This window comes from Nothobranchius furzeri, chromosome 7, assembly GCF_043380555.1.
Source record: "Nothobranchius furzeri strain GRZ-AD chromosome 7, NfurGRZ-RIMD1, whole genome shotgun sequence".
Lineage (NCBI taxonomy): Eukaryota > Metazoa > Chordata > Actinopteri > Cyprinodontiformes > Nothobranchiidae > Nothobranchius > Nothobranchius furzeri.
In genome coordinates, this window is record NC_091747.1 from 41,929,694 (window position 1) to 41,954,046 (window position 24,353).

The 24,353-nt window shown below is 43.2% G+C and overlaps 1 protein-coding gene across 1 annotated transcript; it reads right to left on the reverse strand.

Moving 5' to 3' along the window:
- Nucleotides 1-596: 596 nt before the first annotated feature.
- Nucleotides 597-15,103, reverse strand: slc22a17 (solute carrier family 22 member 17). Its single transcript, XM_015954939.3, has 10 exons — nt 14,317-15,103; nt 11,930-12,453; nt 10,438-10,541; nt 10,170-10,324; nt 9,887-10,052; nt 8,094-8,218; nt 7,886-7,991; nt 7,522-7,745; nt 7,026-7,137; nt 597-6,810 (listed from the first exon to the last, which is right to left on the reverse strand). The coding sequence occupies exons 2-10, from the start codon at nt 12,401-12,403 to the stop codon at nt 6,534-6,536; spliced, it is 1,743 nt and encodes a 580-aa protein (XP_015810425.3). The 5' UTR covers nt 12,404-12,453; nt 14,317-15,103; the 3' UTR covers nt 597-6,533.
- Between the last annotated feature and the right edge of the window lie 9,250 nt (nt 15,104-24,353).

Consider the following 24,353-nt stretch of genomic DNA (forward strand, 5'->3'; position numbering starts at 1 on the left):
TCACTAACACTTAAGTAACAGATTATGTGAGATTATCATAACATTGAGCATAACTCCATAGAGGTGGGTGATATGCATTTCTTTAAAGTGGCAGTGTGTAGTTTCTGTCGATAGGGGGCAGTACATACATTTCAGAGTAGTTTTACACCATTTTGTCCTGACTGTCGCTAGTTTAAAAAACATTACGGTAAATGTCAGTTAATTCCATCGAGAGAATGCAGTGCTAATTAGTTTCCGAATCTGCTCGGGGTCCTGCACCTGCCGATGACGTCATCATACTACGGCAACACTATTCGGCCAAAATATATCGCATTTCCTTTCCGATTCTGTTCTTTCACGTGTATTTTGTTAAAATAGTTTAGCAAATTTGTTAATAAATTCATGTTTCTTACTGCCTAAAAGTTTTTGAACATGGTAACATAACTTCCGTAAGTCGTACGTCTAGTGTGACGTCATCGACAGGCGCAGGACACTGAGCCGGCCAGAAGGAAACAGGACGTCTAATATGGCATCCCCCAAAGATGCTAGACCCACGCCCTGTCTATTTTAGACCAGATTTTTATGGGTATATGGTACAAAGCTGATAATATTGCTCAACAACTGGACATCATTTTATTCATTTTCAACAACATTTTGATGGGAATGTCCAGAGATTAACAGTAATTACATATTGTCTCTTTAAGGACCCCGTGCTGGGCCTTCAACCCGTTAAAGCAGAGGTGTCCAAAATTTTTAAAACAATGGCTAAAATCAACAAGTTTAAAGACTTTCAGTTTAAATTGTTGTGTATTTAAATCAGCCCGCATGAGAGACAACATTTCTATAAATGCCACGGGGGGGCAGCAACTGGCCCCCAACCCAGAGTTTGGACACGTCTGATTTAAAGCATGATACATTCAATTCAACAGATTGATTTATTTATAGGTCAATGTCAAGAACGGTGCAGCAGATGTTCAGTGGTCATTTTCAGCAGCTCTTCAGTAGCAAAGCCTTCAAAATAAAAGTGAAGCTTAGCTCCGCCGCAGTCAAAGTGATAAAATGAGCAGTGATCCAAGACTTGAGTTGCAGTGAGAGGAGCCAGACCTCGACATTACTGATTATACTACATGATAAAGATCAGGTGTGCAAATATTGAAGCTCTCTGACTCTTTGTTTTATCGGGAGTGTTTCTCAGAGCAGGACCTTGTCAAAGCAATCAAGGCTTCTAAACTGCACATATAAAATACCATAAATCTGTTCTCTGAGCCAGGACATGCTGGTGTAGACGTGCACCACATAGATGGTGTTTTAGGTCATAAAAACCAGGAAATGAGCTTTTTTTTTTCTTTGAAAGTCTGGGATTTTCCACTTGAACACAGAAGTGGTGGAGTTGTGAGTCTTTGGTTCATCCTGTATCAGGTTGCAACAAACAGTCCTCTTTGTGGCATCAAACAAAACAACCAAAGATGAAAAATGGCTCTATTTAACAAAAGCAAACATGTTCTAGTGAAACTGGAAGCTTTTAATCATTAATCTGGACTCGTTCCTCTCAGGACAAAGTGAGAAGATGAAACTCACCCTTTAATCTCAGAGTGAAGCTTTAACAAACTGATCACCATTTCTGCTTCTTGTGGAGGCATGACAACACTGCCCTCTGATGGATTCCTATGGTACATCACGTGTCCTGTTGAGTTAGTTTACCTCATGTTAACTCCATAATGATGCAGGATTGTGGAAATGGAAATTCAGAGTTTGAGATCAGGTTTTTGATGCTTTTCTCTTTTATCATTCCTCCTCTTGTCTGATCTGGCTGTAGATGATCCACCATCTCCTGCAGGCTTCTCAAACTACTGCTGTCCTCTTTGTTGATTCAACTAAAGTCACAAAGCTCACTTAGACATAACAAGTAGAGCTTGCCTGCTAGGTTAGATCTCTGATGTGCTGCTGTTACCTTTCAGACTTTAACTTTGCTCATTGTCCATCTCATTTAACTCCGGCTTGCGAACTGACTTTATGTCCCTTTTCAGAGCTTATTGCACAGTTTCATCCAGATGGTGCCACTGGTCTTCCTCTCCTTCTCTAACTGCTCTCCGTTCCTCCACCTCATTCTAGATGTGAATGGTGTCACTCACCAGCTCCTGCCTCAGCAGGCTGGTGTTCTTCTTAAGGATGGTAGAGGAACGGCCAGAGTGCAGGGGCTTGCTCCCCTACCAGCTAGCCCCCTACATTTATGCCTATAAAATACATCTTAGTATGGCAGAAATGTGACCTCAATTGTATTTTGCATTTATTTATTTCAGCATTTATTTTCTGGATCATTTGTTTTTTTTACTTTTATACCTAAAACTCATGTTTGTTTTCTTAAAACAAATGACTCAGTAGTTAGTTTTTGTGGATATTTTGTTGACTCCATCTAAATAATGAGGATTTTAATACACTTCAATGAGGAGGCCGTCCAAAATAGCCAGCATTAGTAAAATTAGAAGCGTTGCTGGAGAAGCAGAATGGAGTCGCTGTTACCCAACAACAACTCCCAACAACAGAGAACACGAGGAAATTCCCCCACAAAGACGTAGTTCACAGAGCACCATAAATAATTGAGCTTTTTATGGTCATTGAACGCCACATTTTGCATCACGCAGCTGCTCTCGTCCTCTGAATGGATTAAATTATGATATACTTCGACAGATTTAAAAACTTTTAATGTTACTGTGGACGCTTTTTGGCGCTGATCAGTGACATCACTCACTGTCGAAGCAGTCGCGATATGCTGATATCGGTGCAAAGTCCTGAAAGGGCTGAATTTGAAAAGAGACACAACAGCTCAGAGGACTAGGACATCGCATCTCTGGCTTCATTTCCCCGTCCCTGAATTTACCCTGACGTTCTGACAATGGAAACACGGCTGATGATGTTATTTGATATTGTAGTTGTTAATTGAAAATCAATTATGTCAATTTAATTTAACAACCAGTTAATGCACTAGTAGGCAGTAAATGACTATTTCATGAATTTGTTTCTGGGGAGGATCAGTTGTCTCAATCTGCTTGTTTTGATATTTAAGATGATTTTTGTCTTTTGCACGAATAGTTTGGAAATAAATGTATTTGTTTTTAATCTGACCCTAAAGGATTTCTGTTCTGTCACAATGTATGACTTCCAGTTACAACCGGCCTGTTTTAGGGCAGCAATAACTCTGATGTGGCCCTCAGTGAGATGCTCCAGTAGCAGAAGTGTGGACTTGAGTCACATGACTTGGACTCGAGTCAGACGTGAGTCATTATTTGAATGACTTCTGACTCGACTTGATACAATCTATAAAGACTTACGACTTGACTCGGACTTGAATGCCAATGACTTGCGACTTGAATTGACTTGCATAAGTTGACTTGATGATGACTTGAGCATATTTGATATTTTAGCACAAAAGTGACACGACATGGACAAAAATCGTAAATCATTCTTCGTTCTGGGTCTGATCTTGTACTGCTAACTGCAGCAGCACTTAGTTTATATTATAATCTGTTTCAGTTGCACTTTCTGCTTGTTTGAGCAAATAAATGAAGCTTTAAGAAGCTTTTTCTGGAATTTATTTATTATCATTGTCATTAAATTGAAGTTGAACAGATGACTAGAATACGACTTGAAAATTCAAAGTTAAGGACTTGGACTCGACTTGGACTTGACTCAAGAGTTGACTGGAAAGACTTGACTTGCAAAGCAGTGACTTAGTCACACCTCTGACTAGTAGGTATGATGAACAAACTTTGGGCAGCTTATCCATCCGTTTAGGACCTCCACATAAGCCTCTCCCCCTCCCAATGCGGGGGCTGCTTCTGCTGTGAGAACCACTGGAACGGCTTCTGTCTGTACAGTTTCAGCAGTGGTTCTGAAATGTACGACCTATTATAAGAGTTTTCCATCCAGAACAAAAATAAAGTCCGTTCCATCACCTCAGTTTGACTCAGTAAACATCCACTTCATTTTAAGTGACCAGTTTATTTGACATGAAAACAGGTTTTAGAGATGACTGCTCATTGTAGGACCAGACGAGTGTTGTCAGACATAATCCTCAACCAGGTTAGTCAGCAATAATCAGTTTAAGTGTTGAGATGTCAGTGAAATAGATAGAGGAAATAAAACGTTCATGGTGGGTACCAGCTAAGTTCCCTTTAAAACTAGACTCTAAATTAAACCCTCATGCTCCCTTCTACGGTTTTCCAACCAAAGAAAAGTGGAGTATACATCTAGAACCGGGGCCTCGTGTACAAAGGGAGCTGTTGAACTTGGAAAGAGCGCTGCGTCATAGCTGGTGGATATTGGTTCATTTGTTCATGAATGCCTTTTTGGTTGTTTTCTGAGGAAAAGACTCTTGCACTCCTGTTTCAGGAAGTAGAAGGCAGGATTCTGAGTCTTACTCAAAAATCATGATATGAAAACATTTTGCCTCTGATTGGTTAAAAGCAACGTGACTCTTCCGCTGCCTTCATTGGCTCTTATTTCTTGACTGAAAATGTTTTATCTCTACAAATAACACAAGCCTGAAGGAGTTCTGCTGTGTCTTAGAGCTGCTAATGCTAACGGTTAGCTTCCACTAGCCAGGATGTGCTCTGCTCTCTCCTGGACGCTAAACCAACCACGGCCTTCCCTGTCATGAGTCAAGATGGGTCCAAGGAAGTTCATTTTCAGTGTGACGTAGATCTGTGAGGATATTATAATAATAGTAGAGTTTCACCGTCTATTTTCTATCAGAAGCCAATGCAGGAGCTAGGTGTAGGAGACTATTTTCATGTTCAGCCTGCATGAAAAACTTAAGAGTGACTGATCATGTTTCAAAAAGTTAAGTATTAAACATTTCTCAGTGATTCTCAGCATTAAGGGGTGGTGTTTGGCGTTAGTAGTGTTCTTGAATTGAGCTTATTTAGTAGGACACCCACACAAGCCTTTGCACACGAGGCAACTGTGTGTGGATGAGAAGAATAAAGGGGTCAATTTAGAGTTCAGGGGCCCTCTTCAGCTCTGGAGCAAACTCATCGGGCCCTTCCAGCAACATTATTTAACATTCAACAGAAAATGTATACTGCACATCTATCCAGACAGCTTTGTATGTAACAAAAAGAATAAGAAATTGATTGAATTCTCCTTGTTACAAGCTAAATACGTTATTGCCTTGAAATGGAAGGCAACAGAAAGGCCAGGAGTGAAACAATGGATCAATTCTATGTCCAGTAATCTGGCGCTTGAGAAACTAACGTATATGGCCAGAGGAAAACTCGAGGACTTCAAGGACATCTGGCTGCCCTTTTTGCATCTTCTAGACGCCTTTGACTTCAAAGAAGCGGAGTGAAGTGGGGGGGTGGGAGGGAGGGGATTTTTGGGGTGGGTAGGTGTTGGGGGGGGGGAATGGGGTTGATGTATCTTGTTCTGTTTTAATCTGAAAATCATAATAAACATATTTGGAAAAAAAAAACATTCAACAGAAAAACAGACAAAATCCTTCAAGTTAAATCCAGACAAAAACACGTTCCTTACCCGCTCACCCTATCCCTAGAGAGGTATCAAGGAAGTACCTAAGCCTAGGAATACACAATAATAATAATAATAATAATAATAAGGATCAAGCCCTTCAGCGCCTCCAAAAATGCGGATAGGAATGTTCAGACTGTTGTTTAACTGGTGACATCAGAATATATAAAGTCTGTCTTCATTTAAAATGCCAGGCAGCAGGATAAGTACTGATGAAGCTTAATAAGAATTTAAATAAAATATAAATATCTCTGGCTCCAGACCAGATTTAACCAGTTTGAACAACTTTTAGCTTTAAATGTGGATTGATCTGCATTAGCTACCACTTAAAGACTTTGGACAAAAAAGATGTATCTTTAAAAACAAACAAAGATTTTTAAAGTGCTCGACAATACCCTGCCCACTGCATAGCATACTGTAAGGTTCCAGCCACAGGGTCTGCTTTAAATGAGTCAGAAGCTGTACGAGTTAAGAAACTAAAGTTAGTATTTACACGGCGTTTCACCTCCACAATACGCTCAAACGCTCCAACAGTGCTCCGATCGGCGTGGCGTGCCTCTCTGGAGAGTTTCTGACAAACGTCCAGGTTAGGTTTTCTTTTATAGTGACATCATCACAAACGGGCCAGAGAAATGCAGGTTAAGACAGAAGGTTAAAGAAAATAGTCTCTTACTCACACACACACACACACACACACACACACACACACACACACAGTGTTAATGGGGGAAGGTGTGCTGGTGTAACTGGAAGTGTGCATCCACACAGACGGTAGGATGATGAAAAGTTTGTTGGATGTTTGTGTTCAAAAGCACCTTGATAGGATCTAGGAGGCAGGAACCAGATGTGGAGGCAGCTGGACTGGATGACGTGTGAGGAAAGTGATGACTTTTATCTGTTTCAGCCCTTTTCTCTCCAGCTTCCTCTTTTTAAAATCTCCAAACTAAAATGAGTCGTTCTTCACTGCATGAGCATGATGAAAATCTTCCCGCTCAAAAGTGAACAGTTCTCCCCATCGTTTCTGGCTTTTAGGTTTCTGGGTTGGGCGTGGCCAGCAGTGGGACATTGTCCCTCCTCCTCCTGCCCAGCGGGGGGCGTCTGTACTGCTCCCCGTCAGCCAGCGTCTGTGGCAGTGGCTTCCTCTTGCTCTCGGGCAGCAGCAGAATGGAAAGCACGGCCAGCAGGGCCAAGGAGGAGTAGATGACGTGGTGCAGGAAGTAGCCGTAGTGGTTCCGCAGGTCCATGATCGGGGAGCTGAGGCGGCCCACGCAGCCCAGAGCAAGCACGACACCGACACTGCTCCCCCTGAACACACACACCAGAAATAATCAGAAACTAATGTTCAAATGCATGTTCTCATTATTCATGATTAAATATCACTCTTATTCATATTGGCATTGCAACTTTTTATTTTAGGGTGTGTGTGTGTGTGTGTGTGTGTGTGTGTGTGTGTGTGTGTGTGTGTGTGTGTGTGTGTGTGTGTGTGTGTGTGTGTGTGTGTGTGTGTGTGAGGCTGATACCTGATGATGGTGGGCATGATCTCTGCAGTAAACAGGATGCAGAGGGATGCAGTGGCTTGAGACGAGAAGAGGCCGAGCACTGAGAAGACCGTGATAGCCGTCTCACTGAGATCTGACAGAGAGGAGGAGAAACAAACATTCCGTCAGTGATTCATGAGGAAAGCCTGACAGCTCGGACTCTGCCCTCACTGCAGTGTCCTTCATCATCCTCACATCATGCCTGGTGTCAGCCACAAGGGGGAGGCAAAGACACATGCAACAGATATGTGTGCGCGTGCGTGTGTGTGTGATCTTTCCACCATCAGCACTAGGAGGTATAATCTACATTAGAACTTATGAAACAGAAGCTGGACGGATCAGTCAGGACTTTGGAAAACAAAGACTCAACAAGAGCTTCCTAAAGTCCTTCTGAAACTACATCCAGTCACTTCTAGTAGAGATTAGTTGGATTATTAATAGTGTACTTGACTCAGTTTCCTTGTTAAAGACAGCTTACACTCCATGAGTCCTAGGAGGATCAGAGAGGCCAGGCCCGTCATCGTCATGGACAACAGCAGGATTCCACGGCGACCGCATCTATTTACGGTTGCCCAAAGCAGCAGCCAGGCTCCGCCCCCCGCACACACAGACAGCAGGTATGTCCAGTAGAAACTGGGGGCGGTGCCTCTGACATCACCTCGGAAAGAGCTGTAACAATGACTAATGCCGTGAGAGATGAACCTGAGGGGGGAGGGGCAAGGGGGGGGGGGGGATAAATACATGAGACAGTAAACAAAGATGGAAATTAAAACTCTTAAAGGATGAAATATGAGACAATCAGGCTAAAGGGCTGCGCAAACGCCGAGTGAGGGATGACTTACGAGGTGAAGCCAAGCACACACATGTTCTTCCAGATGTTCCTGCTGTGGACGAGCTCAGGGAAGGACAGGTAGGGACGTGAGGAGGGCAGGGGTTCAGAATCCAGCTCTGCAGCAAACAAAATAGTCAAAACAGACCTTCTGTAAATAATTCAAGAGAGGAGAAGAATTTCTACTTCTGTTAATTACTTAGGCACACACACACACACACCTGTGAAGCTCTCGTCGTCCCTTACATCTCTGTTGGAGTTTCTCCTCTCGCTGAACGCGTTCATGTCTGCCGATCGCTCCGACAGGAGGAGCCAGCGAGGAGACTCTGGAAACACACCAGGAATGCTGTAGGGGGGAGGACAAACACAAAGATCATTCATCCTTTAAAGGAGACATATTATGACTTTTGTCATGTTCCAATAGTTCTTTGGTCGATACAAAACACGTGTATGAAGTTCTTTGTACTAAATCCATCTCACATAAAGCAATTTGAGTTGAGTTGGACTTTATTGTCACTTCATACATATTAAAACATTTAATGAAACAAGATGTCGTTTCTCTCAGGCCCACGGTGCTACATATAACACAACAAACAAACAAACAAACAAACGGGCAGCAAATAAAAGAAATACTGCCTGCATTCGTTAAAAATAAATAATACAGACGTAAAAAGGAACAAGGCAGTAAAAAACAGTTTGATGCTGTCTATGTAAAATACTGTGGATGTGCAATGGTTAAAAATCAGTCAAAGCTCCAGAGTCGGATATTCAGTTCGGTTTTCAGAAGATTATGGAGGTCGACAGGATGACTGGTTTAGGGCTCGCACGGCCTGTGGAAGAAGCTGTTGAGCAGTTCTGTAGAGTGGGCTCCAATGCTCCGGTACCTTCTCCCAGATGGTAAAAGCTGAAAGAGATTGTGGGAGGGGTGAGTGAAGACCTTTGTGATTCCAGTGGTTCTGCTGGAGCAGAAGATGTCCAGGACAGAGGGGAGCAGGACACCAATAATCTTTTCAGCTGTGTTCACTGCTCGCTGAAGAGTCTTCTGATCAGCGGCACTGCAGTTTCTATACCAGATAGTGACAATGGTCCCCCTGTAGAATGTGGTGAGAATCAAGGGGGGGGGGGGGGGGGTCTTGCTCTTCTCAGCCGGTGGAGAAAGTGGAAACGCTGAAGGGCTTTTTTGGAGAGTGACATGGTGTGGTGATCCAAGTAAGGTCCTCTTGAGTGTACACTATTTCAATTTCAGCTGTTTTAATCTTGACATTTTCAGTACCTTTCAGAATGAGCCTCTTCTGGGCTCTGTCACTTTAAGGAAACAAGCTGGAGCTGGCCACACACACACACACAACCCTGACTGGCAGCTACAAGCTGAGATGCTCTGAAATCCAGAAGAGGCTTTGAGTAGAGCCGCTACTCCGCCAGCAGCAGCTCTCTCTTGCACGAGAGGTGGCTCTAACTTTCCTCGTTTGTGACATCACAAATGGGGACTTTTTGAAACGGCTTGTTTTAGGCTCATAATTCCTAAAACCAAACACTGACAGAAAACAAATGGATGGACTTTTTCCACTTTTGGAGTCTTTATATAACCAGTGGAGACCCACAGAGAAGAACAAAAGAAAGCAAAAGGTGGGTTTTGTATAATATGTCCCCTTTAAATCATTACATTTTGCTGCTGCGATGCCCATATTTGCTACAACAGCATAAAAAATAAACATTTAATCTTTTTTGTTAAACTTCATTGCCACAAATCTTTTAATATCCTCTTTTAAATTGGTTTGAAGCAGCTTGTCGTGTTGCTGGAATCTTGTGGGGACCGGAGGAGGATGGATAAAGTAGGCCTAATATGTTCTGACATGAGCAGAGAGCCTCAGAGTGATGAGCTGAGAGGATCAATACCGTCCAACAGAGCCCTCAGAGAGCCAGCTGGCAGCTGGACTCTGTCACAAAACAGCCAGGACCCTTCTTTCTTCACACGGAGGTTAAAAAGAACCAACAATAATTAGGATGTTTGTACCCGTAGCTGAGGAACAGCATCAGAGGAGCCGCTCCGGCCCCCAGCAGGCCCCTCCAGGACTGGCAGCCGAGAGCCACCGCCAGCAGCAGCAGCTCTCCAGCCACCGTCACCAGTCCGGCCAGCGTGGTCGCTGTGAGTCTGAGCGACGGCTCGCAGAGCTCCAGACCTGCAAGATGAAAAAATAAAAATCAGTAACACGTCTTTCTGCTTCTCCTGACATCTTTACATGGATGCCTCTGAGTCAGATGGGCTTTCACACAATGGTGAACCCTAAAATACTCACGTGTGATGTACAATGTAAGATAGACCCCCCCACTGGCAGCAGCCAGACAGAAGCGCATGATGATAAAGATGGAGGGGTACGGAGAGACGCACACCAGCACCCCAAACACCACCGACAGGGTCAGGGAGGTCAGCAGGGTCTTGGACCTTCCCAGCCTGCACCCACACACACACACACACACACACAAACTGATTCTGTTACCAGACTGCTAAATGACCCCACAGTGGTTGGTTCTCTTGTGTTCACAGCTGAGACCAGGTGGTGTTACCTGTCAGCGGCGAAGCCCAAACCCAGACAGCCAGTCAGGATGCCCAGGATAAAACACACCTCCTCCACCGGGACCAGCCAGTACTGAGCACACACCAGGTCCCACTGCACAGGAGAGACCTCAGTCAGGGATTATCTGCTGATTCGTACAATTCAGACTCATAAACTAACACCGGATCAGCTGAATTAATGCATAGACTGATATCGGAGACACGAGGTAGAAGGGTTGTAGATCTGCAGCCTGTGATGCATTATAATGATGCATTATAATGATGCATTATAAAACAAACACCAGGTAAAGGAGACGAAAACAATAAATCTGCTCTTAGTTCAGGGTTCTAATCACATTAAGCCGAACTGCTGGTTTAAATCTACAGCTGAGCTCTGCCGTCTGCTCACCGCTCCGAGCAAAACCTGAGCAGAAGATTAAAAACACATTAAAAAACACAAAAGGTCGTGCATAATTGGTGCCCGTGCAGCGAGGCCCGTCACGTGACATCAGCTGTGTTGTTGCCGAGGAACAAGAGAAACCCGGGGCACTCGCATGCCAGAATGAACACAAACTGGTTCTGAAACTGGTTTGGTGAGGGAGAAGTCATCGCATCCGAGTCCTTTAGGAAAGGACACGAATCTTAATCAAGACTGGAACTTTGTAGAAATTTGGGTGAAAACAGACCCAGAATCAGTTATCTATTTCATTAATAATTTACATCCACTAGTGCTGCGTCGGCCGTGGCGGCGTTTAGACACCTTCCTGCCGAGTGTGGGTGGATCATCAAAGGTCCGACACATCACAGGCTGAGGGAGGGCGGTGGCTCTGACCGGAGAACAGTCAGGAAAATGCTGCTCCGGTAGAGAAATGATTCATCTCATCCAGAACCAACTTCTAGGAGCTTAAAGGAGCGGGAATCATCTCGTGTTCAGCTCTAATAGATTAAAGTTTAATTTCAGGATCATCATGGTGCCATCTGTTCTACCTCAGATCTAACCTGAAGCTGCCTCTACGTGTCACACCCGGACTTCCAATATTCCTGACGTCCAGTTTCTCTTCCACTGACTGCTTTCAGCTTCTGGTGACACGTTTCCCACCTGGCCTAAAAGCCTTTGAGTTACCCAAATCCCAAAGGTAATCCAGCTGTTTTGACATGTGTTACCATCATCATCCTCCACAGCTAATGGATGTTCTCACACATAACCACCACTAAAGCAGAACACACAAGAACAAATGGTCCAACAGCGGCTGTGAAACACAGAAGCAGATTAAATGCTGTTGTCATCTAGGCACCAGACTGGGATTAACAGTTGGAATTAGAACGTTTTTATGAACGGGGCTTGCTTGTACTTCCTCTCATTTAGTAACACGGTTATACGTTCAAAGGGCACTGCTCTGAGGCCACTGAGGGATTATTTGTCTGTCTGATGGTGTAAATATGAGCAGCTGATTCACAGATGCTGCAGCCATGTAAACAAACAAAACCCGAGTGGAGCTTTACCTCTGTTACAATGTTGTTCTTCAGCCCCTCCGTGACGTTGTAATCCCACCCAGACTCACAGTCCACCACGGCCGACTGGCTGCCATTGGCAAACTGTTTACACTGGGAAAGGCCTCCAGAGTCTCTGGGCCTCTCGCCCCTCTCCCACGGCAGCGAGGAGTTCAGGACCTCTGGCGATGGCAGTGGGCCCGGCAGGTGGCAGTGGTGGGAGGCGGAGAGGGTGATGAGGGGGTCAGAGGAAAGCAGGAAGGCCAGGAAGAGGTTGGGCAAGATGGAGAGCGCAATCAAGACCCTCTGCTTCTTCCTCCCCAAAGCCAGAACCATCACCTCCCCGGTGGGGGGCAGCGAAGGAGGGGCAGGTAGGGAGGAGGAGGAGGGGCCTGGGGAGGAGGGAACAGGGGACGATGGGAGGGATGGAGGGGGAGCAGGGCATGGGGAGGGGGAGACCAGGGGTGGTGAGTCTGGTGATGTCATCGGTCACAGTGGAGGGGGAGTTAAATAGGTTGTCGAGGTGTGGGAAAGCCCTGAGAACAAGAACATTTACACTCGTCATCATCACGAGTCTCTGGTAAGGCAAGCCAATTCACCACAAAATATCTAGATCATTCTAAACCACCATAGGACAGTAAGCTATTATTGTAACCTTCTAACACTAAAAACAACAAATAAAAACAAAACTTGGGTTTCCAGAACGGGATAATGCAGTACCAGCTAAACTGAGGAGTTATACACTCCTACTTCAGAGGGGATGAATGACCTACCGTAGAGCTCTGTTTTACATTTTGGATGTCTCAGTCTGCCTCTGATTATATTCTGCAGGCTGAACATGAAAACAGTCTCCTACACCTATCTCCTGCATTGGCTTATGGTAGAAAATAGATGGTGAAGCTCTAGGATTTGAAAACCCTGACAGATCTGACATTCATGGCCCCACATCTCTTGACTTATGTCGGGGAGGGCTGTTGTTGGTTTAGTACCAGGAACCAACAGAGAACATCTCGACTAGTAGAACCTAACCGTTAGATTAGCAACTCCACCACACAGCAGAACTCCTCCAGGCTTGTGTAATTTGAGATGAAACATCAACATTGCAAAACAAACTGAGTCAGTGATAGAGTTGTCGCTGTTATCCAATCCAAGTTGAGATGTCCAAATATCAGGAAATAAGACTCCAAAACCTGCCGTCTGAAATAGGGATGGACAATATATCGGCATCAATATCAGTATCGGCTGATGTTAGTCATTTTTTAACATATCGGTATCGGTTCGATAAATAAAACCGGGCCGATATTAACAATCAATATTTTTTCCATCTCGTCTCCATTTGTTAGCCTGTTTCAGAGGGTGAGGGGGGTGATGTTTGATTGTTTAGTCGTGCGAACAGTGAATGAAATCGTCTCAGAAGCATAAATGTGTGTGGTGTGTGTATATAATAAGATAAATTCAGCTTTAATAATTTTCATTCCATACAAAATCTGCTGATTTTAGAAGCATTAATGTCAGTATATCGGTATCGACAAATATCGGTTATCGGCCATAACGGTGACCTTAATATCTGTATCGGCCCAAAAATTTCATATCAGTGCATCGCTAGTCTGAATATCAGCTTCTATTTCCTGGAAATGGTGCACCGGTGTTGTCACAAACATATTGATTAAACTAGTGTTCACCTCCTTTAATCATTCCACTTTTGGAACAAGAACAGTTCAAATCAGTGATTAAACCGCCACCCTGATATGACATCACACACACAGTGAGCAAATGTCTGATCACAGCAGATCTCCACATAGCTTACTAACACTAAACTATCTCACACACCAAGGACCAGTGACATCATATCTTATTTATATTGAATTAGTCCCAGATCTATGACACACAACCCAACATCTGGGCCAGAAAGGATGAACTGAATTATCTCTTAACTACAAACGTTATTGAGGGGTTTTTAGATTAAATGTTACTCATTATAAGAACATGCTTATATGTGACTCCTCCATTAGGACCAGCATCATTTCTACAGTCTGTTGTCATCAGTGAACAGACACACGTTAGTGTTAGCTGTGATTCAGGTTTATCACAGCCCAGAGGCCAGAGAGGATGCTGGGTGTTTTCAGAGCAGCCTGCTCTCTCCTCCACCTTCTCTGAGGAAGCACATGGGGCTCCTCCATCAACCAGCCTTGTTTTCCTACAGGGACAGGAAGTCTCAGAATGAGAGTCCCATAAGGTTACATAAGAGGTTTTTTTGTACACGAGGACGTCTAAGGACTGTGGCAGACAGAGCCCGGCTGGCCTGACTGGGACTACTGGGAGGAGAGAGGTGAAGTGGACCGACACCTGCCCCGGATAACACACACACACACACGCGCGCGCGCGCGCTGAGTACCTACCTTTGAGTGTATTGTTTGTGTCAAAACACGCCCGTTGGTTCCTCCAGAGGAACGAAACATTCCGAGTAAAGACGAAACCTCGGTCGCATTCACCGCCTCTCGGCTGCGCCTGGGTCTGTTTCCACTAAAACACCATCAGACATTTCTGTCCCGGACAGAAGACACCCGCTGCCGTCTCTGCGTCTCAGGGGACAGTCGAGTGCCGCTACTCCGAGCAGGACTAGCCCTCCGCGGCTGACACATGTGATGCTGTCCGCTGGATGATAACTCCTCTCTCTCCTAGTCCTCCCCGGTGTAGGTACCAGATCTGCTCAGGGCCCTGCGCCTGCACCGTGTGTCGGCCAATGACGTTACACTACGGCAACTCCACTCGGACAAACTTCATTGCGCCTATTTATTTTCAACCCGGTCAATCAGACTGCATATTAATGGAGCTTTATTGTAGCATTAAAATGTTTATGTTTATTTATTTGGCAGACGCTTTAATCCAAAGCGACGTACAATTTTTAACTTGTAGGGCATGTTGTGATCTGTAAGAGAACCGGAGTACCCGGAGGAAACCCACGCATGCATGGGGAGAACATGCAACTCCACGCTGAAAGGCCACAGCCGAGTTTCGAACCTGCAACCTTCTTGCTGCGAGGCAACAGTGCTAACAACTGCGTCACCATGAAAATGATGCTGCAATATGAAAATGTCATGTTTAGCTTATCTGTAAAATGGTACATTACAGTCTAGTAATCGATAACTTAAAGGTTAAATAAATGCTAATGTAGAGCAGTGCCAACCACAAAAAAATTAGCGTAATGTCACCTGATATATTTATTGTTCAATATAATTTTTATCTTCTCACAATATACACATATTTATCACACTCATACAGTATAATCATACTGTAAAAATGTCATACAATATCATCTTTTTACAATATTATTATAATCTAGCATAATAATCATGTAAAAAACGTATACAACATTACAACATTGTTAATTGTGTTACTATGGGAAGATTAGATCTTAAAGCAATAAAAAACATTCACATTATAACGTGATATTGGTTTACTTTGATTTTGCGTGCAAGGACATCTGGCAGTATGATATGGATGATAACTATCGCCTGATGAGAGTTTTAGTCTATTTATAGATGTTTGCATATCCTTTGACTTTGTTGACCCTAATTTTGATTAAAACTTTTGTTGTTTTCTGGTCAAATTTGACTAATTTAAACATTTTATTTTCAGATTAAGCTACGACTTCTGTTATTTATTCAACTTTTCCCAATCAAAAATGGCCGGTCGTTAGGAATTAACTGGGGGACAGCAATTAGTGGAAAAAACGGAACTAAAGCACACCTTCGTTTGTAAGATGGACACATACAAATACAACCACACACATACAGAACCACTAATTAGGTTTTTAAGTATTTCAATTCAATTCAAGTTTATTTATATAGCGCCAAATCACGACAAGAGTCGTCTCAAGGCACTTCACATAATAAACATTCCAATTCAGGACAGTTCATTAAGCCAATCAGAAATAATTTTTCCTATATAAGGAACCCAGCAAATTGCATCAAGTCACTGACAAGTGTCAGTGACTATACAGCAATCCTCATACTAAGCAAGCATAAAGCGACAGTGGAGAGGAAAACTCCCTTTTAACAGGAAGAAACCTCCAGAGAATCCCGGCTCAGTATAAGCAGCCATCCTCCACGACTCACTGGGCATCGAGAAGACAGAGCACACACACACACACACACACACACACACACACACACACACACACACACGCGCACACACGCACACACAAAGACTAGTAATGTATAGTTATATTGTGATGTCTCAGTAAATATTCTATTTGGTGAAAGATAAACTTTATTGTATTTATCCTAGTGAATCTATAATTAAACGGATAAACTAGTATTAGCACATCCAACGTCAATTCAATTCAATTCAATTCAATTCAAAAATACTTTATTAATCCCAGAGGGAAATTGATTAAGGAAAGCAAAAAGCCATTATCAGGAGAGGGAGAATGTTTTAGTGGTTAGCAGCAGTGTGCTAGTCGATGGCCCCCTCCATGAGGCCACCACAGCTCAGCAGAATGTCGTTGTAGCTTCTTCTGGGGAGAAAAAGACTTACAGAGAAAATAAAGTTAACAGCTGAAATTGCAGAAAATAGTACAGTTAAAGAGCAGACTGTAGAAGAAAGCAGTAGAGTGTGAAAAGTGGTCAGTGTATCCTCCAGCAGTCTAAGCCTATAGCAGCATAACTACAGAGATAACTCTGGATAATCTATCCTATTTAGATGGAGGCATGTTGGAGTCAGGGCAAGGGAGAGCCGTCTTTACCGACTGTACACTCCACCTCGCTGTACTCCCCCACTTGTCCAGATTTAGGCTAACATCAGATTTTAACCATAAACCCTATCAAATAAAAATGTTTTAAGCCTATTCTTAAAAGTAGACAAAGTGTCTGCCTCACAGACTAAGGCTGGGAGCTGGTTCCACAGGAGAGGAGCCTGATAACTAAAAGATCTGCCTCCCATCCTAATTTTAGATATTCTGGGAACCACCAGTGGACCTGCAGTCTGAGAGCGAAGTGCTCGGTTAGGAACGTATGGAACAATCAGATCACTGATGTATGATGGACCTTGATTATTAAGAGCTTTATATGTGAGAAGAAGGATCTTAAAATCCATTCTGAATTTAACAGGTAGCCAGTGTAGGGAAGCTAAGACAGGAGAGATATGATCTCTCTTTTTAATTCTCATCAGAACTCTAGCTGCAGCATTTTGGACAAGCTGAAGACTTTTAACTACATTCTGTGGACTTCCTGAGAGCAATGAATTACAGTAATCCAGTCTTGATGTAATAAATGCATGCACTAGTTTTTCAGCATCACTTCTGGAAAGGATGCTTCTAATCTTAGCAATATTCCGAAGGTGGAAAAAGGAAATCCTACAAACCTGTTTAACCTGGGATTTGAATGACATGTCCTGGTCAAAGATAACACCAAGGTTCCTTACTTTGTTCTCGGAGATTAATGTAATGCCATTCAGGTCAGGCGATTGGCTAAGCAATTTCCTTTTCTGGATTTCTGGTCCAAAGATGAGAACTTCCGTCTTGTCTTGATTTAAAAGCAAGCAGTTTAGAGTCATCCAACTTTTTATGTCCTCAAGACAAGCCTGTAATCTACCCAACCGATTAGGTTCATCAGGGTCAATGGATAAATATAACTGAGTATCGTCAGCATAACAGTGGAAGTTTATCCCATGCTGTCTAATGATTTTACCAATTGGGAGCACATATATAGTAAAAATAATTGGTCCAAGCACTGAACTCTGTGGTACTCCGCAAGTAACCCTGGAGTATGAAGAAGATTTGTCATGTACATTTACAAAATGAAATCTGTCAGACAGGTAGGATTTAAACCAGCCTAGCGCTGTTCCTTTGATCCCTACAACATGTTCAAGTCTTTCTAAAAGAACATTGTGATCAACTGTGTCAAACGCAGCACTGAGATCTAACAAGACTAGAACAGACACAAGATTCTTATCTGAGGCCATGAGAATATCATTTGTAACTCTCACTAATGCAGTTTCAGTGCTGTGATACTCTCTAAAACCAGACTGAAATTCCTCAAACAGAGCATTGGTGTTTAAATGCTCACACACTTGGATGGCCACTATTTTCTCCAGGACTTTGGATAAAAATGGAAGGTTAGATATTGGTCTATAATTCATTGGGTCATCTATCTGAGATGTCTCAAACTTATTTCCATCCATCCATTTTTCTATGCCCGCTTGTCCAAGCAGGGTCGCGAGGCTGGTGCCTGGACAAGTTTGCAGTCCATCGCAGGGTAACACAGAGACACACAATCAAGCACACTCACATCTAAGGACGATTTGGAGAAACCAATCAATCTGACAGTCATGTTAATGGGCTGTGGGAGGAAGCCAAAATATCTGGAGAAAATCCATGCATGCACAGAGAGAACATGCAAACTTCATGCATATAGACCCCAGGCCAAGATTCGAACCAAAGACCTTTTTGCACCAAAGCACCACTGTGCAGCCCACAATTGTTTATGTATCCATAAATATAATTGATGTTATTAATCAATCAGATTTTATTTATGAAGCGCTTTTCAAGCAAAGTGCTACTCAAAGTGCTTTACAGAATTAAAATGACCCCAAATTCCCAAAACAGTTTAAAAACATTAAAAGACATATGCATACACACACACACACACACACACACACACACATCAGTAAAAATTTACATTCGGCTGAGTCCAGATGAGCCAAGTAAGGTAAGGCAGGGAAACGCTATCAGAGGAGCTGTCTGCCCCGGCAGCATCAAGTCTTCCACACTTCAGTCAGGGTGCTCAGAGGAGGGGGAGCATAGACACCCACCTCCACTTAAAACACTACCTGCAGAGCGCCCAGGAAGCAACAGTCGACCACCGCCCCTGGGTCAGAGGGCCCCTAAAGAGAAAACACTGAATTAAATCAGTAAAAATATGAAAATAAAAGGGCTAATAGAAATGACAAAAGTATGAAAATAAGTAATAAATAAAATTAAAGCTGCAAGCAGTGTCGTTCGGCCCTCGCAGCTCCATGCTACTCCGGCCTGGCCGGCAGCCCGGGTCACCCGGGCACGTCCGCGGAACATAAACGTCGACCCCCGCGACCCCAGACACCACGAACGGTCTCCTCGTCTGCACCTCACCCTGACTCAGCATCTACTCTGAGCCCACCATTAAATTACACATCTCACCGCTAGGAGATACCACACAGTCTTTACCACACTGGTGGTGTGATGACACAGACCAAGTTTAATGCTATTCTGACCACGTTTTTTGAAGTTATTGAAGGTTAAAGTTATCTAGGGGGTGCTGTGACTAACTACAGAAAAATCCCATTGAGGTCAGCTTTGGTTGACAAAGATGGTTTTCTGTTATTTTGGCATCAGTCAGACGTTATGTGTGTTATCTAGAGCCAGAGAGCCGAAAGGGGGTGGAGCTAAAGGGATTTGAAACAACAACCACATCAATGTGTTTGGTGCAGCCACATGATGACACAAGCAGAGTATAATGTCATTCTAACCTTGTCTTTAGAAGTTAAAGTTTGAACCACTCTAGGGGGCGCTGTGACCATTTTCAACTAAATTCCATAGAGGTCATCTTTGGTCATCAAAGATGGTTTTCTGTTAATTTGGCATCAATCAAACGCTGTAAGGGTCATCTACAGCCAAAAGTAAGTGGGAGGAGTTAAAGTGATTTGAACGAGTGAGCACATACATGTGTTGATTGCAGTTGTATGATGACTCCCACCATGTTTGATATAGTTTGGAGCTTTTTTGTAGAAGTTCCAAATGTTTTATTGTATCTAGGGGGCGCTGTCCCAAATTTAGGAAAATATCCCATGGAGCAGTTTGTAGGTTGACAACAATCATTTGCATGCAGTTTGGTGTGAATTGCATTATGCATGTGTTATTCAGAGCCTAATATCTGTCAGGGGCGGAGCTAAAGAGATATCAACCAATGACCACAGGATTGTGTTGGGTGCCTTTGTTTGATGACACATAGCAAGTTTGGTGCAGTTGCAACCTCATCTGTAGGAGTTATTACAGTTTTAAAGGAATGTAGGAGGTGCTGTGGTGATATTATACAACGTTCACCAACCATTTGTACCTCATTGGCTAAAGGGCATGATTGTTGATTGCCATGTTCAGTCTCGTGCAGATCGGAGGCTGTTTGTGGAAGTTACAGTCAAACGTAAGGTCACAGCGTCATGCCAGAATTCGCCATGGCATCAAAGCCCCTCCTTTTCTGGAAAGCTATCAGAACTGAATGGTAATTACAGCATCATGAAGACAGTGCATGACCTTAGTGTCATGTTTACTAAATTAGAGGGGACAAATATGGGCATTTCACCATAAAACAATAGACTTCCTGTTGTCAGGGGGCGGGGCTTAGGTTATGTCAGCTGTCCACATTGTTATTGTCTTGAGATGTGGTCAGTGATCACACAGACAAAGTTTGATATAGAGCTGATCATGCACATGGGAGATATTACATCAAGTAATGTAATGGGGAAAGGTCAAAGTTTGAGGCTTAGCCATGCCCATACCTTTCAACTTTTGAAAAATCTGACGGTTGAATTTTCCCCCCTATGTTTTAAGAGTATATAGCAGAAGTTTGAAGACGATCGTTGAAAAGGGCGACGGGGCATCACTCTCCAAACGACATGTGCGAAAACCACTAAATCGAGTACTTGGACCAAAATGGCCGACTTCCTGTGCAAAACTAAACTTAGCTCCATGAGACTTTTTTGTATGTCCTGAGACACTACATTAGTGTACCAATTTTTGTAATCCTCTGTTAAAGCTTGGCTTGGGGCTGAGAGTTTTAGTGGTCCTAGGGGGCGCTATTTCAAAAAATAGGCCACGCCAACCAATTTATACCATTCATTTCTATTGGGGATCAGACTAGGATCACTCACCAGAAATTTTGTGGCGATGTCATGATAACTGAGGAAATGAGAGGCAAACATATTTCAATGGCGTGATGGCAAATTTTGCCATGCTCCTAAAGCCCTGCCTTTTTTTGGAAACCTGCCAATACTGGACACCAAGTTACCTCATCTTGTCTACTGCTATTTGCCAGAGATTGCTGTTGATTGGGTGAAAGGAGTCCAATAGGGAGCTGTGAAAAAAGAGTGGCGTGGCAACAGGTCAAAGTTTGAGGCTTAACCACACCCACACCTTTCAACTTTTGAAAAATCCGATGGTTGAATTTTTTCCCCTATAGCTTAAGAGTATATAGCAGAAGTTTGAAGGTGATCGGTGAAAAGGGCGACTGGGCATCATTCTCCAAGCAACGTGTGCAAAACCCACTAAATCGAGTACTTGGACCAAAATGGCCGACCTCCTTGGCTCCAAGAGACTTCTTTGTAGGTCCTGAGACACCACTTAGTGTACCAAATTTCTTAATCCTCAATCAAAGCATGGCTTAGGGCTGACAATTTTAATAGTCCTAGGGGGCGCTATTTAAGAAAATAGGCCATACCCACCAGATTTTCACATCAGATTTTTTGGGAGGCCGGACTCAGACTACTCACCAGAAGTTTCGTGGCGATATCTTTAGAAATGACGAAATGGGAGGAAACGTATGGCCACGGCGGTAGGCCTGACTTCGCCGTGCCGACAGGTGGAAAACATCGGTCTCCCGAGAGCTCCACAAGCCGATAGTCGGACCCCAGCTCCACCAACATGTTATATTTCAACCCATTTTCTAAAGTGCAGCATTATGTTAAATGCACTGGGTTTTACCCTATTACATTTAAATTTCATGGTTAAACAGTACATGTTAAAATCTAAACTCAGCTCGGCAGTGACCTAAAATACATAAATATAATTTTACTTACCGAAAAAAATGAAGTGGAGACTCCTTGGACGCTCTATTAGTGCAATTAATGCCACGGCAAGTCATTTTGTCCAACAATTGCACAAAAAATATCCAAAAAAGAATACACAAACACAGAGACTCAAAATCCCGGAACAGTTTCCAAGCCAGGCCGAGGCTCTACTGAGGCCTTTCCATGGAGCTAGCTCTGTGGTCACGTGGGTCTGATGCTCATTAATTATACAGAATTTTAGGCTTTTAATACACTTAAACAGAAGAGTGAGAAAAAAATTCACCCCCCTCAGAGTTGTCATGAGTGTAAACTAGATCATTTAAACAAAAAACATGTTTTGGTACCAGGCTGTAAACATGTTTATTTCTGCTGTGAAATTGGTATTTTTAACATGGGAGTCAATGAGGATTTGCTCGCTTCTGACACCAGCCCCAAGCGGATGAGGGTGGAACTGCAATTTTTGGTACTTCCGAGTTGGGCTCAATTTTTGAGCCGCATTATGGGGATTTCCTCGGGCCTAATAAATAGTTAGATAAAAGCTAACCTAAATAGGTGGGTCTTGAGCCTGGACTTAAAAACATGAACGTTCTCTGCGGCCCTGAGGTCCTCGAGCAGATCGTTCCAGAGGCGAGGGCCGTAATACTGGAAGGACGCCTCGCCGTGAGTGTGTGTCCTGACTTTAGGGATGACCAGGAGACGCCTGCTAGAGGAGCGCAGAGGCCGTGAGGGTTCATATGGTAAAAGCAGTTCTAAGAGATAAGAAGGCCCAAGACCATTAAGAGACTTAAAAACCATTAGAAGAACCTTAAAATTGATTCTGAAACATACAGGGAGCCAGTGCAATGATTCTAAAACCGGTGTAATGTGTTCACAATTCTTAAATATTAACAAAACAGCTGCTGATAACTTTAACTCAGTTGTGATTAATAGGAATATTTGAACTAGGATCAATTATATTGTTGCTGAAAAATAAACACAAAAATGTGTGGATGTTGATTAAATATTAAAAAGGCTCACCATAGCCCTTGGTCTGCATTTTTATTTTTCCTGCTGAAGACGGGTCATCCTTCGGCTTGCAGACATGAACACAGGTGCACTTTATTAAATAGCTGATATTTCCATATTTAGGGACAGTTTTGCTAGTCTACCTTTTACTTTCACAAAATGCTATCACTTTTCCCGGGGCCGAGCCAGTTGTTTTTATGTAACATTTGTTGGGGTGCACACTGCCTTTAGAGCCACATAAATAAATCTTGGGGAGACGGGGTGATCACTTCCTGCTACTCTCCAATTGCATTATTTCCTGTTATTTCAGCTGTTAACTTTGTGTTTTTCTCCACAGAAGAAGCTAAACTGGTGTTCTGCTGAGCTATGGTGGCCTCATGGAGAGGGCCATCAGCTGGCACACTGCTGCCAACATAGAATGTGCTACTACTAGTTCATCCAGTAGCGGTTTTAGGCACGGGCAGACAGGGCAGTTGCCCGGGGCGGCATTTTTTCATGACACAAAAGGGGCGCACAAGCGCGGAGTAAAAAAAAAAAAGAAATCTGCGCCGCACCGAGGTTTTCTATTATCTGTCATATGACAGTGTCTGGATTGGAAACAGCGAGTTGGCGCCCCCTGCAGTTGCAGGCGCTCCTGCTGACTGAGAACGTTCACGTGCACCGTGTGTCTATGAAGAACAGGAAGGGGAGGGGTGCGGCGGGGGAATTCACCTCTGCGTCTTTCCCAGATGAAATGAGCGTGCAGGGGCTGAATCAACTGTATTAACATGGCTAAAGTCAATCACATCTTAACGTTCTTCCATATTTCATTCATAATATCATAAACACAGGCCTATCATTCTTTCAGGTTTCTCTGAATTGTGTGAAATGGCCGAATAAAAAAAGGAAAAACAAAACGATTTTGTGGTCACCCCCCCATCAAGGTCAAATTGTTTAGTCCTGACTAAAGGAAACTTACTGAGTCAGGAGCCAAACAGAAGAGATGAACATAAAAAGGCTAAAACCACCAGGTGCCCGATTCAGGGGGAAAAAAAGAAAAAAGAGCAGAAAGATAAAGGTATGTAGCTCTCATGATGCATGTTTTCAATTTTTTGAACCAGTTAACTGGGATTTTAACGGTTAAATGCGGTCAACTAATTGCTAACAGAGCTAATAGGGCTGAAATATTTAAACGAATATTCAAATGGTTTGAAAAAAGTCCTTGAATCGTTTTTTACTGATTCAAACTAGGATTTGTTAAATGCTCGCTGCAGCCTGTGGCCTGCCTGAACAACAACAAACACATGTTGATCATGTTCACATAATAATAAATAAAACAACTCTACAAGCAGAAGAAAACACCCCAGTCACCACTAACTATCCTGTTTATTTATTGCTGATGGCTGCACTGATTATTTTTTACATGATTTGTTCTGTAAAAGTTGGCATTTTTGGTAGTCTACAGTTTTTTATGTCAGTTTAAATTACAATTTCAGAGGCAATTCTAAAATATTATGGATCATGAGATCTATTGGAGATCTACCCCAACTTTTGGACTGCTCTGCCAGTCACTGTGGCTCAAGCTGAGAGGAGCTTTTCAAAACTTGATCAAGTCATACCTGAGGTCACCTAT

Excerpts from the sequence above, each read along its gene's own strand:
- slc22a17 (XM_015954939.3), bottom strand. The coding sequence starts at position 12,403 with ATGACATCACCAGACTCACCACCCCTGGTCTCCCCCTCCCCATGCCCT. Across the intron at positions 10,542-11,929 it reads AGAACAACATTGTAACAGAG|TGGGACCTGGTGTGTGCTCA; the intron begins GTAAAGCTCCAC and ends TCTCCTGTGCAG. Across the intron at positions 8,219-9,886 it reads ATGCTGTTCCTCAGCTACGG|CATTCCTGGTGTGTTTCCAG; the intron begins GTACAAACATCC and ends TCCCCCCTACAG.